The following is a 13,710-nucleotide window of genomic DNA, read 5'->3' on the forward strand; positions in this document are numbered from 1 at the left end:
AAAGAATGTAACTGTGTGTAAATGTTTGGATTATCAAAATAAACTACAGGTGAAAAAGTGACTCCACTGAGTCAAATATCTGAGCTGATTTTACTGCATGTTTGCAGAGTGATGAGTGCTGCGTGTGTGTGTGTGTGTGTGTGCGTGCGTGCGTGCGTGTGTGCGTGTGTGTGTATGTGTGCGTGTGCGTGTGTGTGTGTGCGGTGCATTGAGGGGGATGGGTCACAACAGGACTTAGGTAATATTGACACGGTTGCTTCAAGCCCTCCCTCCCAACAACACTCAGATCAATGCACCGGATCGATAGAAGTCATTGGCAATAACTGAACTTCTCATGTGATCACTGAAGGAGAAAATTCAAAAGAAATCTGCCCTCGCATGTGTCCCAGCACGCCCATTCATCAAACTGAGGGCTTCCAATCTCCCAAGTGGGAGGACACTCCAATGCACCTCTGCACACACTGATATATATATATTATATTTATGCATGCATACATGCACACACAGCAGGGATCATTATGCTCTTCTCTGACACTGCATGATTGGTCACTTTTCCCTCTCCTCTCTTTCCCTTCCTGCTAGAATAGTTTGAACAAAAGACAGAAGGGGGAGGAGGTGGGTGCATGATTGGGGGAGGGGATGTGTGTGTGCGTGTGTGTATGTGTGAGAGGCTCTGTTGTCACCAGGAGGGAGGGACGGAGGTGGGAGTCAGATGGGGGAGGGAGAGTGGGAGAGAAGAGGATAGGGTCCCACAAGTGAGGGAGCGAGAGAGAGAGAGAGAGAGAGAGACCCCCCCACCCCTCCTGAACACTCAACTACAATCCCGTTTACATCGACTCCCCCCTGCTGTATTTTGAGGAATATTGGATTACTTTCCGCACCGGAGCACTAACCGAGCACATCCAGGGATGGTCAGGTCTGTAAGCATTTCCTCACTTGTTGAGAAAGTTGTTTTTATTCCCCTAAACGATGCAAATATTACCTCAGCTTCTTGAGCATTTCTGTCCATCCGCTGCCGTTCTCGTAATTTATTTTCTTTTTGCACACTTTTTTTTTTTTTTAAGTTTGTCTCTTTGCACTCATGGCCCGTCATTTTCTTTCGAGTCGTCATTCTAACACGTCAGTTCAGTCGGCCTGTTTTCGCTCGGGCTTGACTTTACAGAAACGGGAAATCGGTGTCAGGCAGGAGAAAGTCCTCTTTGAAGGAAGAGTGCAAAGTTCTGCTTGCAAGTGATATGGTTCCGAGTTTTTGGGATTTGAAAGCGCGATTTTTTTTTCTTTGCAAAGTGAAGCCTGTTTTGTGTCAGGTTGCTAAACTTTTAACACAGTAAAGTGAAAATAAGGCTTAGAAGAAGAATATATGCGCATGACAACCCCAGCAAATGTTGACGATTTATATATGGGGGTCTTTTTTTCCCTCCACTTTCCAAAGCTTGACCGCATTAAAAGTGCTTAATGTGTCATTAAAGGAATGAAATTAAGCATTAGTATGTTTTTATGTCAAACGTCGTAATATCTCCAAATGGTCTTTAACTTAAAGGTCGAAAAACATTCATATGTGGCTTCAGTGGCGCCACCAATGGGGGGCCAGTGGTGGGCAATAGTCACCCCTATAAATTTGCTGGGCTCCAGCAAATGGCCAGACAGTTTTACGTGCAAATAATTTTTTACGTGTGAATTTAAGACGGGGAAGGATGAGCTTAGAAAGGTTGCATACATTTCATTTGTTTATTTTGATTTCTTCGTATTGTCTGTTTTAATGTCTGTTTCTTAGTTATGGCCAAACTGCTGAGTGATTTCTGAATCGCATATCTAGGTGAAAAATCAGAAGCTGTTTTGTCTTTTAGTAATACGGACACTACATTTCGCTCGGGTTGAAAATAAAAATGACCTAATATGTTAAGTCAATTGATTATTGGTATGTAGGTACTTGAAAACAGGAATTTACAGACTATTAAACTTTTTAAAAATCCTTATTAGGGCTAAGATTAGATTTTTTCTGACTATTTTTTAATCAGTCCTAAGTTTGATATTATTTCCTTTTGTATTATAGGAAAAATGTGAAATAATTAATATTTACATTACATAATCAGGTTCTATCCTTTGGGTAATTATAATCCTTTTATATTTTTCACATAGACACACAAAAAAGATGACTTAAAAAAACACACTGCTGTTATTGCATAGGTGCAGGATCCCATTATTGCTCATTTAAAATCACACTACACTTGCCAGTATTTGGCACAGAGAATAAATCTAATGTTTATTCAACTATTTCATGGAAGCGCAGCAGAATAAAATGGCCTGTATGATTTGCTTTCTTGCAGGTTTGATTCAAGACATTATCAACCAACCACCCCATTCGTACACATTATGGGGATGTTTCACGCCTGCTTTGGCTAAATCTAAACTAAATTAATTCATCATAATCATAGTCTACAGTAGGATTTTTTGGCTCCAATAACATTTACTTAAAATGTTCTCACACTAAAATCCTCAGGTTCCTGCAACTTTTTGTGTCTCTGCTTCAACACACCTGACTAAAATAGTGACCTAATAATAAACCTCTGTTGAGCTTGACTAAATGCGAAGGAGACGTAACCTTTTGATTCAAGTGAGTGGGACCAGGAGTACTAATAAAAGTTGCCGCAACGTCTTATAACAGCTGGCGTTCTGCTCCAGAGATATTTCAGTTTGTTAGACTGGAGTATTTCACAAGGTAAATCTGCATCTGAACCAAAATAAGACAAAACTGGGTGAAAATCTTTCAGATAAAATAGAAATCACCACTGAAATGTTAGTTATTATTGAGGTTTCTGCATTATGATTGACTATCTCCATAATATAAAGTGTATATTAAAGAAACACACAATTGTTTACGTACATGAATGGTTACTTTATGGCTATGAAACAGATGTAGGAAGGGGAAAAATGGGAACTTGTGGCAATAAAAAGGTGTACAATTTGGCAAAAGGGGTGAAATGACCTGAAGCCAAATGAAACTTCTCAATATAAGTTATGTCTTTTAGTTTTGCTTTGCATTCTCAACATTTCTGTGTCCCTCTTTACACAAAAGCACTCCTGCATAAATAACATTGTGGCCGTTCCCCTCTTCAGGTGGAACGTTGGTGTTGAAAGTGTGAGCTGAACCATGGAGCTGTACTTGAGCCTGGCCACTTGCAGAGACAGCAGCCATACAGTCTACAGCAGGATCGACTTGGGCCCCATCAGCATGCAGCTGGGTCCTCAGTAAGGACAAGTGGACCGGGTCATCTCCTCTTCACCTGGGGCCAGGGCTGCAGAATGCTCAGTCCTGCCACCCCATACAGTAAGTCCTAGCAGCTTTTGGTGTGTGCAGATCCTCACCTTCAGACTGTTTTTCTGCACTCATTCTTCTTGTGGCTCATCTTTTGTCCGTCTCCTGTGGTTTGGTGAGAGGGAAGCTGCAGGGAGGGTGAGTGAGTGGAGGGAAATGAGAGGAGGAGGGGGTGCGGGGTGCCTTTGAGAAGTCATGTTGAGAAAGCAGAAATGCTAATGGTTTTAACAGCTGAGCCTCCAGGCTTCGTTTGGAGGAATTTCACAAAAAGTGTTCAGTTGCTGTTTTTCCAGCCTCTCCATGTGAATGGTGTACAGTTTAAACAGCTATTAGACTCCAAAACATGTTTTGCAGTAAAGCAACTTGTGCATCTGGTGCTTTTTTGTTCAAAGGAAACCTTATTTATTTTGACTCTGCAGTTCTATGAATAAAAACAAGCATTCACTGTTTGATCGGTAAATTCCAGGTTTTAAACTTGTTAAATTATTTTTAGGTGAAGAGGCAGCTCAGAATTAGGTAAGAATAAATATCAGTGTGTGAGCTAGTCAAACCTGGAATGGAAACAAAACAAAACAAACAAGGATCCAGTTTTCCCAGACATAAGGCCAAAATCTACTTACTTCTATTCGCGTGAGACTGATGTATTGTTACATCCATAAAATAAAATGAAATTACATTGTTAATTATTATTAATGTTAATGTGTTGAGTTAATGACACCAAAAACTGAGTTTTATTTTGACTTATGGAAAAGTAAAGCGACTTATCCCAGGAACACGTAACGGTAACTCATTTGCGCTAAAAATACTTCTGAGACAGTATTTTTATTTCTTTTTTTACTTCATTGTAATCATGAAAATAGTGTAAAATTTAAAGAGAATAAAAAAAAAATACAGGCAACAGCAGTTAAATCACATTTCGCTAGACTGCTATGACTTTTCTGAAGAAATAAAAATAAAATTAAGTAATACATGTGCCTGTGTACAATAATCAATTGTGAGGAAAGATGGAGAAATAAATGTGTATTCGTGGGATATAGTCGGATGACGTCTTTAGTTAATCTCAGATGTGCGTATTCTGGTTCCACCAGGGGGCGCATTGACATCGTAAATACAACTTTCACAGTTATGATAATTATTATTCATTAAGGACAAAATAGCTGCCTAGGAAAATAGGTTATTTTGCAGTTCATAAAAATAATTGTTAGTCTTTGTAGATCTACATTATAGCAATTATCCGGGAATATCTTTTTTAGCACACGTGCAAATGAGCTGCTGGTACTGACTGCGCTTCTAGGACAGATCGTGCAGCCACACTACCTGCAGCTAGCACAAGCTAATGCTAACTAATTTTTCAAATTGGTGTTTCGACCAAAGAAAAAATTATAAAGTCAATACAAATAAGCAATGTTGTATGACACGGATGCAGATATTTTAGACATTATGAGTATGTTGCCTTCACCTCTTTTTAAAACCCCTCGACTATCATGAGGACGCCGGTGTCTTGCATGTACGTGTGTTAAAGAGCTAAACTAATCATTTTTATAGCACAAATAAACTAAAAGTGAAAAAATATACTTTTTTAAAACTTGCTTATTAGTGACGTTTGTCACCTGAGGCAAATTGTTGGTTCGAAAACCCAACCCAGTTTGCTGGCTCAGCCATTACCCAATGCAAAGTATAGGTCCAGAACTTGGTTAGCAAAAAAAAAAGGCATGTTTTTCATCCCCCTAGTTTTAAGAGTCCAGGCTTTTTTCATATCCTTATATCCTTATATTGACTGACTGGGTTATTGATCAGGTCAGGCTTTAACAGGATTACGACACTAACCTGATTAGAATAAAGCAGAGGGAATTGCTTTCCATGTCTACGCATTGTGAATCAGACAGAAAAATGTCCTGTGGCTTCAACAGAGAATGAGGGTGTTGTCTGAGTAGATAGGAGTTTTTGGTAACATGCATTTGTCACATTCCTTCCTCAAAGTGACTCACAGCATTGTGTTAGATCTCCTCCGTCTTGACTAAATGCATTCCTAAGATAGCGTTCATTCGCTTTTTTTTCACCCCACAATAAAATCTGCCACACTGACCCATCATGGATCAGTCTGCAAAAACAAACAAGTAAACATGTAATCACCATGGTCCCACACCTCATTAAGGGCGCTCTGTACATAATGATGATAGTGTGACGCCAAGAGAGAATGATGAGGCGTTTTAGCGCTTTTTAAAGTCGACAGTTACCGGGGTGAAGCAGTGCTGTGAATGAAAGCCACATCGTTAGTAACCCGGTGTCAACAGCCTCTCATTAGCTTTGAATGGTGGGCCACATAAATGTCGGCCTCCACAAATGCATTACCCCTCTAACAGTAATTGTGACAGCTTGTTAAGAAAGCCGCAGCCCACCGTAGATTCCTCATTAGGAGTTTAGGTGAAGATGGGAGCTGCGGCGACTGAGGAGCAAGCAAAGGGAAGGACAGATGGGGAAGACGTGAGGAGGGACTGGTCAGCTGCAGGGTTGATATATGAGTGGACACAATGAGCACAGAGGAGGAGGTGGGGCGGGGGGGCACAGTCCGGCCTCTGCCACATGTGTGGAGCTAAAGGAGTGGGGGAGGGTAAAAAAAAGTGACCACACAGATTGGGACAGAGTCACATCTTTACTATATTGCACAAGAGATAAATATAAACGAAGCAAACATAAAATATTTAAAGCAGATTCTTATTAGTCTTTGGATCTTCTGGTTTGGATCAAACTGAACCTGGTGTGGTGCAGAGTTTGCACTGCAGCCTGGTTACACTTTGCACACCAGGAAAAAGGAGTAAAGGGAAGTTCGGAGAGCGGGAGGGTCCGTTCTCCTTCACTTTGACATTGTGTTTTAGCCAGTGGTCACTGCTTACATAACAACGTAGCCCTCATTTACCGTGTAAGCAAGGACACAGGCAGCTTGGCGGTGAGTCCACTGGCTTTAGCCTCAGTAATTATTACATATTTCTAATGTAGACTTGAGCCGATTTCTTGTTTAAAGCTACACCAAGGTTTTAAAAAGTTAATGTTTCAAACTGAGATTTGAATTATAGCTTTTCCTTTTATTATGCCAGAGAGAGTTCCTCCATTACCAGTGTTTTCCAGTTTCATACAATAGTGGCCCTCTTCCCCTGGCCATGGCTGTACACTGACTGTCAGCTGGCTGAAAGAAGACTGTTTTTTTTCCCTGGCTGGTTCTGGGTACGACAGCACAGCCAGTCAAGGTGTGGAAACTATGGATAACGCCACCTACTGGCAGGATGAGAATCAGCTCCAATCACAAAACCCCAACAGCTGATATGTCGCCAGCATTGTAAGCATTTCCACTGTCCTTTTCCCAGATTTTGGAAATTTCCCAAGTCTGCTGAGTGTATGGAAAAGATATCTGTGTTTCAGGTTAGATTCCTGGCATGCCTGCAGCCTGAATCATCCAATGGTTGGTCAGGAGTCCCTCTGCTTGCTGGCCATCCAAAACCCAACGCTGCAGGACGAACCGCAATGTGGGAGTTCACTTTGCTGTTGGGGCKTKTSTSTGTGTGTGYGTGTGTGTGTGTGTGTGYGTGTGTGTGTGTGTGTGTGTGTGTGTGCGTGTGTGYGTGTGTGTGTGTGCGCGCGTGCGTGTGTGTGTGTATTTCCAAGTGTCTGTCCATCTTCAGGGGATCTCTTTGTTTATTGTGAGTGGAGAAAAAGCGCTAACAGAGACCCTTCGCTACAGAGGGGTGACTTTTTTTCTTTTTAACTCATCCAGTCCAGGAGCCATCTCTGATGCCCGACAACCCCCAAATCCCATCACAGCAAAGCCCTTCCCCCACACGCACTTCCATCTTATTAACCCCTAATTACTCATACTGACCATGCAGTGGATCGCCGTTCAAACTGGAGTCCACTCAGACCCAGAGATCAAGAATAACTCGTATATGCTTGCGTCCTTGAAAGATAAAAGCATGTAGTTTGAGAATAAAACATCCAAAAATGTAAGCAACAATGGTGACAATGCGGATGTTTGAGGTTTCTTTCTTCATAATGCAGTTCTGTGGAAAAATATTTGCCCCACATTTCCACTCTTTCTACTTTTTTGTCGCACTTTGACAATTCAGTTGAGCAAACAAATTTTAATATCAGACAGAGAAAACCTGAGTAAACACAAAAGTCAGATTTCAAGTTATGATTTTATCTATTATGCAAGGTTTTCTAAGCAAAACTATTATTATTTTTAAACTTAACCTGGGTTAAATTACACTTTCCACTCCCAGGTCTGATTACTTCCAAAGCTTTGGGAATCAACAAACAGCTTAAATATATCTGTCTGCTAACATGTGGCAGGACGGAAGGTCTTAAAACAGAAAACACCAGGCCCTGATTGAAGTAATTTGAAGATCTGCTGGATGCAAAAGAAAATCACTGACATCTATAAGACCGAAAAGGTTTACGAAGCAATTTCTAAGGATTTAGGACATCAGTGAACCACAGTGAGAGTCATCATCCACAAATGAAGGAAACATGGAACAGTAACAAACCTTAGAGGGATTTGGCTTATTGGAATAACTTCAAGAGAGCAGCAAAGACTCCTCCTGAGCAACAACCAAAGCACTGCAGGCCCCCACTTGGCCTACTGATCTCCAGGACGTTTGGAGAAATATTCTGTAGACCAACAACATGAAATTCACTTTTTGGAAGGAGTGCATTCTCATACGTTCTGCGTGAAACTAACAAAGCATTTCAGGAAAGGAATGTTGTGTCGACACGATGGAGGTGTGACGATCTGTGGTGCTTTGCTGCTTCAGGACCTGGACGTCTTGTGATTAATGGAGCCATGAATTCTGCTTTCTATCAGAAATTTTACACATAACACATAAGTTATGCAGCAAGATAGTGTTGTGCATTATCTCCACCCTACAGTCAGATTGTTTTGGATATATATTTTTTTACTCAAGTTATCTTTGTCTGATATTAAAAACAATTTAATATCAGACAAAGAATTTTAAATAATTCTGACAACAGAATTTTAAATAATTCTGTTGTCATGGCTAGGTCCGCCACAATATGCAACAAATCAATTAATTTCATGATAAATTAAAATGAGCTCAATAATTTCTATTTGATTGATTTATCATTTTTCTCATTTCTCTCTCTCTTCCTATCAAAAACTGAATGACAAAAGTCTTAAGTCTAGTGCTCTATTCTCCAGTAGTCTGGTCTCTGCCTTGCCTTCACTAATGATTATGAGCAGAAAAAACATGAAGTCTAAAAATCCTCCATGTATGGAATCGATTGCTGTTGTTAGACGGTGCATGTTTTGGGTATTCAAACCCAACTGAAGTAGACTAAGTTAAGTTAAAGGTTGAAAGAATCCTACAAAGTTATTTTTTTAGCTAAGAATAATTGATCTGATTTGAGGTCTGAGATTTGTGAACATTTTCCGATCTACAGTTTTTGTAGCGGTTTGACCAGCAGATATTGATTTTTGTCAATTCTGATTTCCTTTTAACACGTACAAGAAAATATTGAAACAGCCTTCAAAATAAGCTGTTCTGCCTTTTGAGGTGGATAATTATTTATATTAGGATGAGAGGCAGTAGAGAAAGCAGTAAAACATGGTTGTATTGATGCTAATTCAACAAAGACAATATTATGATGGAGGTGACATTTAAACTGTCATCAGCACCTTATATTAGCACCGAGTACTAAAACAGCAGACTCTCTGTGTGTTTTCTTCAGAGAATGTCCTTTCCTTAACGACAAACAAAAGTATCAAATCTTCACCTTCCTAAAACAATGGGGGGGGGGAATTGTCAAAAGACGTTTAGGCAAAAAAAATAATCAAAAATTACTTTTGGCATAAAATGACATAGACCAGGTGATGAAATACTGTTTATCCTCCCTGTTATCTGTTAAAGGTCAAGCTTGTGCTCTTCTGCAAGCTGAATGGGATTGGTCCAAGCTTTTCAAAGTGATTTATTCATCTGCATTAAACCACCGTCTGTCCAGTACTGCAGGCTCAGTAAGTAGATCTGCAGAAGCAGATCAGTCAAACTAATGGGTCCAAACATATAGGCTTCTTGTTTATTTCAACAGTATCAATATCCTACTTTATTCAGCTCTTCTTTGAAATACATTAAGCTTTGAGAGTAAGCAGTGAAAATTTGAGTTGCACATCTACTCTGTAAATTCAGCTGCTCTTATTTAACCTCAAATTAGAGACTTTTTTTACAGTGTAGATATAAACTTGTCACAGTTGTAACCAGCTCATATCATAGATTAAAGTAATAATAACAATAATAAAAAAAACCTCACAAATCTGCAGTGATTTATCAGTTTTCAGAGCATTTAAGCAGAATTTAGTTTGCTTTAATGAGCAACTTCTTGTAAGCACTTGGAACAAACATGCCTCATTATTATCATTATTATTATTGGTGTGTTGTATTATACAGTAGTGATTAGACATTTACACTCTTACAACAACATAGATAACATATTAATTTGGGAGATATGGGGTAGTTAGCCAACAAAACGTTTTTATGTATTTTAAAAACAAAAACCTCATCCATCACTTTAACTTTGATGCAAATGTATTACTCCTGCATTTTATTTGTCAAATTGTTTCCACGTTATATATTTTTAAAGTTTGTTTTGTTATTGTTCTCCATTTGCCTTAGTCATTACAACATGTACTTCTGCCTTTCTTGGCCCGGCTACCCTGCTGAAAGAGATATTGATGTCAATGGATCTTTCTTCTGGTTAAATAAAGGTTTGATTAAAAAATATGACAACACAGGCATATAATTTTAAATAAAAACTCAAATATAAACATAAACCCACATTAATATTTGCTGAGTGTTAGTTGGCATTCAGCAGGTTCTTGTCTATGAAATCAATTAAGAACTTGCATCATTTCGTTTTTGATACCTTTTGGGTGTAAAAATCTTTTGGATGCGCTTCAATCTTCAAAAGACTATAGTATTGAAATGTGATTAATATTGCTATTTAAGTCATTAATGTTAAAAGTCATGCATCCATTATTTATCCAACAGCCTTTGTGGGGTCACAAGGCGTGCTGGTGCTTATCTCCAGCGGTCAAAGGCGAGAGGCGGGGTCCACCCTGGACGAGTCGCCAGTCCTCTGCAGAGCAGCACCCTGCAACACTTTTATTATTCACTGTAAAAAGTTGCATCTTTTAGGAAGCAGAAGGCTCAGAAAAAGAAAGTAACTAATTTTTGGTTGTAAAATCCTGCCATAAAAAGGAAATGTTCTCCAAACCAGACTAAAATCTTCTGGTAACTTCCTCCTCTGTCCAGTGCTGTTGCAGGAAAACCCCTAGGCCTGAGATTGGGGTAGTTTAATAATGCTCTGCAATGCCTGGAATGTCAGCCTAACTCCAGTTCAAAAAGACCAGCCCTCAGCCTCTAAACCAGTGGATTACCCAGTCTACATGTGGACGTATAGCTGCTCATGTCACATGAGATTTACATTTGTTTATTCTCTGGCCTAATCAATCATAACTAAAGCGGCCATCTGTATACGAGTTCCAGTTTAGCCTCCATGTAACATGAAGGAACGAAATACTTAGATTTTTCTCCTCAGGGACCCCACCCACTTTCCCTCCGTCCAGCAGACCCCTGAGGTTTGGGCCGAATTAGATCACACGCCTGGTGGGGGTGGCTTTGTGGACTATGAGACTCACAGAGAGACAACAATGGCTCCAATGTGAGAGGAGCAGATTCAGAGGGTATAGCATGCAGGCTGATCGAGGCTTATCGCTGTGGAGACCAGGCTGGGGGGCTATGCTGGCAGTTTCTCATAGGGGTTAGGGTTGTTGTCCCCTGCCTGGATGAAGCTGAGTATAAGAGCACGGGAACAAGACTGTGTAAAATGCTTTGTTTTTATGGTGATTATGAAAACAGACGGTTTGAAATGACTATTGAAGGGTTCAGTGGTCAGTACTGCCATCTTGTGATCAATTTATCATTTTCTGCAGTTTTACAGATGCATCAAGCAGAGCTCTGCAGCTGATGCTCAGGTCTTCCATATTTGTAAAGCTTTAAGATGTCGACAAACATTAGCTGATTGATCATTTTAAATAATAGTGTTTATTTAATGTCCTAGAGAATGTAGATGCTTGCCAACCATTTAGAAATTCATCATGTTGCAACCTAGACAGAGGTTAAACCCACAAAATAATAAATCACAATTCTGCTGTAATATGTTCAGCCTTCTTGTTATGTTTGAACTATTTTTACATATCTGTGCATTTCCTCTGATGTTTTAAAACACATAACTGGGTGCTATAAGGGGCTAGCAGCGTCCACACTGTAGAGTGTTGTTGCTACTGCAATCTGCTATTGCTAAAGTACTTAGTCAAGACTAATCATTTTTGTGAGTTGACTCATTCTTTCTCGTTTCTTTCAGGTCTGTTGAAGATGCACTGGTCTCCGGAGCACGGCGCCCCTTTATCTCAGTGGCCTGAGCAGCACCTAGATGTGACGTCCACCACCTCCCCGCAGTCTGCCCACAAACAAGACCCCTACGGTACTGCTGCCCGGCGCACCTATGCCCCTGCAGGGTATCCTTGGGCCAGTGACGATATATCTGCTCTTACAGCTTCTTCGCTGCTCAAGCGATATGCGGAGAAGTACTCAGGTATGGAGTTGTCATATGAACGCCCTGCTGCAGGCGCCTACTCTGAGTCTGGAAGTTTCCTAAAAACTGAAACTGAGCCCTGGGCTCTGAGCCAAGGCATGGATTGCTACCCCGGACTCGAGGCACTAACTGGCTCCAAGGTGGGGTCTGCCTCTGTAGGAATCCCGGCCACGGGAAGTGTAACGTTAGTGAGTAGTAACTTGGTCACGGAACCAGGCTACGGTGGCACTACGTCCTGCAGCGCCCCATCATCTCAGGAATACCCTCCTGCCTACAACAGCGCCTATCTGTCGCCCGGATACTGCCCTCAGCCCAGTGCAGCACTTCCGCCTGCCCCTCTGCACACCTTGCAGCCAACCCCTACTCTTGTGCCAAGCTACAGCACCAGCACTCCGGTCTACAACTACCCACCAGGTTGCTACCCCCAAACCAGCCTTTCTTCTGGATACAGCCACCCCAGTGCCTCCTATCTTCCCTCAGGAATTAGCGCTCCCACACCTCTAGCCCCTCGGCCTACCGTGGTCGGAGGTAGTTATAGTTACCCATGCCACAACCTTGGAGGGAGCGCTGATGGAGGTCTTAAACGCAAGGCCTTTGAGATGACAGATGAAGTTCAGGAGGAGGTAGAAGCAGAGGGATCGCGCTACAAAAAGTATGTTAACGGTCCAGGAAACAGTCACAGCAAAGGTAACGGTAATAGCCAGGCCAATGGCTATGATGTTAGCCGTCCTGCCAACGACCAGCAGGCCTACAAACCTGGAAAGCCTCTGATTTCACCTCCATACAATAGAGCAGGGAACTACAGCCCACCGTCAGGCCTTGCAGGGGAAAGCGTAACAGGGGAGCACAGCTTTTCTCAGCAGCAAAGAATGTCTGTGAAGATACCTGCATCTCACACGCGAGCTGAGGACACCACTGGTGGCCGCTGATGATCCCAGTCAACATCAGGGAGGAGTACCTAAAGACTGAGGGGTTCTGGAACAACACTGACTTGTTCTGCAAAAGGTGTAATCTCTCTGGCAAACACAAGAGGGCACAAGACTTCTATTTCTTGTGGATGTCCATCATTTGTCTTTCCTCATATTTTTCCAAAGATTCACAAGTTGAGCTATTCTCTGCATAGACAGTCTAAGTATCAGAGTGTCTCTTTCTCTCAGGATCTTATCTATTTCCTTTTGGCTACTTGCCGTTGTTTAAGAAGTTGGTGTACTAATTTGTGGCCATTATTTGTGTATAAAGGCCTTTGACTGCAAAAATGCTCTTTGGCACCACAAAATGACCAAAAAGGAAAGCAAGCAATAACGAAAATGTTGAGATTGCCATTCTACTTTAGCATAATCACTGATAAATCTGACTGCAGGCCTTGGTGTGTCATTGGGCCTTGGGAGATTAATGTCACAGTTCTCTCTCCACCTTCTTTTGCATTTATTTCCTATCGTGGAGAACTATCTTTTCTGCTCAACAACAGTCAATGCTGAACAGCTTAAATGTACGTACAGTGCTGTGATAAAATATTTGTTACAGATTTCTTCAAGTTTTATATTCGGCAATAGCGTTTCAGGTCAATTAAGCTCCAAATAGCACAATAACAATTTCAAAATGTTGATTTCATTCATTAGAGGAAAAAAAAACCAACCTGATCCTTTCTGAAAAATGAATCCCCCCCATCTTTGTACAATCAACAAAAATAACAAGAACTATTAAGAATTTGCTTTGAGCTTTTATATATATATATA

At 41.0% G+C, this 13,710-nt stretch overlaps 1 protein-coding gene across 1 annotated transcript; it reads left to right on the forward strand.

Moving 5' to 3' along the window:
* The first annotated feature begins 796 nt into the window (after positions 1–796).
* LOC103465358 (fidgetin-like) lies at positions 797–13,686 on the forward strand. The gene is made up of 3 exons (XM_008410104.2): positions 797–916; positions 3,118–3,328; positions 11,744–13,686. Exons 2-3 carry the CDS (start codon positions 3,304–3,306, stop codon positions 12,901–12,903), a joined length of 1,185 nt encoding a protein of 394 aa, XP_008408326.1. The 5' UTR covers positions 797–916; positions 3,118–3,303; the 3' UTR covers positions 12,904–13,686.
* The last annotated feature ends 24 nt before the right edge of the window (positions 13,687–13,710 follow it).

The sequence above is a fragment of the Poecilia reticulata genome, linkage group LG5 (assembly GCF_000633615.1).
Source record: "Poecilia reticulata strain Guanapo linkage group LG5, Guppy_female_1.0+MT, whole genome shotgun sequence".
NCBI classification, from domain to species: domain Eukaryota; kingdom Metazoa; phylum Chordata; class Actinopteri; order Cyprinodontiformes; family Poeciliidae; genus Poecilia; species Poecilia reticulata.

Excerpts from the sequence above, each read along its gene's own strand:
- LOC103465358 (XM_008410104.2), top strand. The coding sequence starts at position 3,304 with ATGCTCAGTCCTGCCACCCCATACA. Across the intron at positions 3,329-11,743 it reads CAGTCCTGCCACCCCATACA|GTCTGTTGAAGATGCACTGG; the intron begins GTAAGTCCTAGC and ends CGTTTCTTTCAG.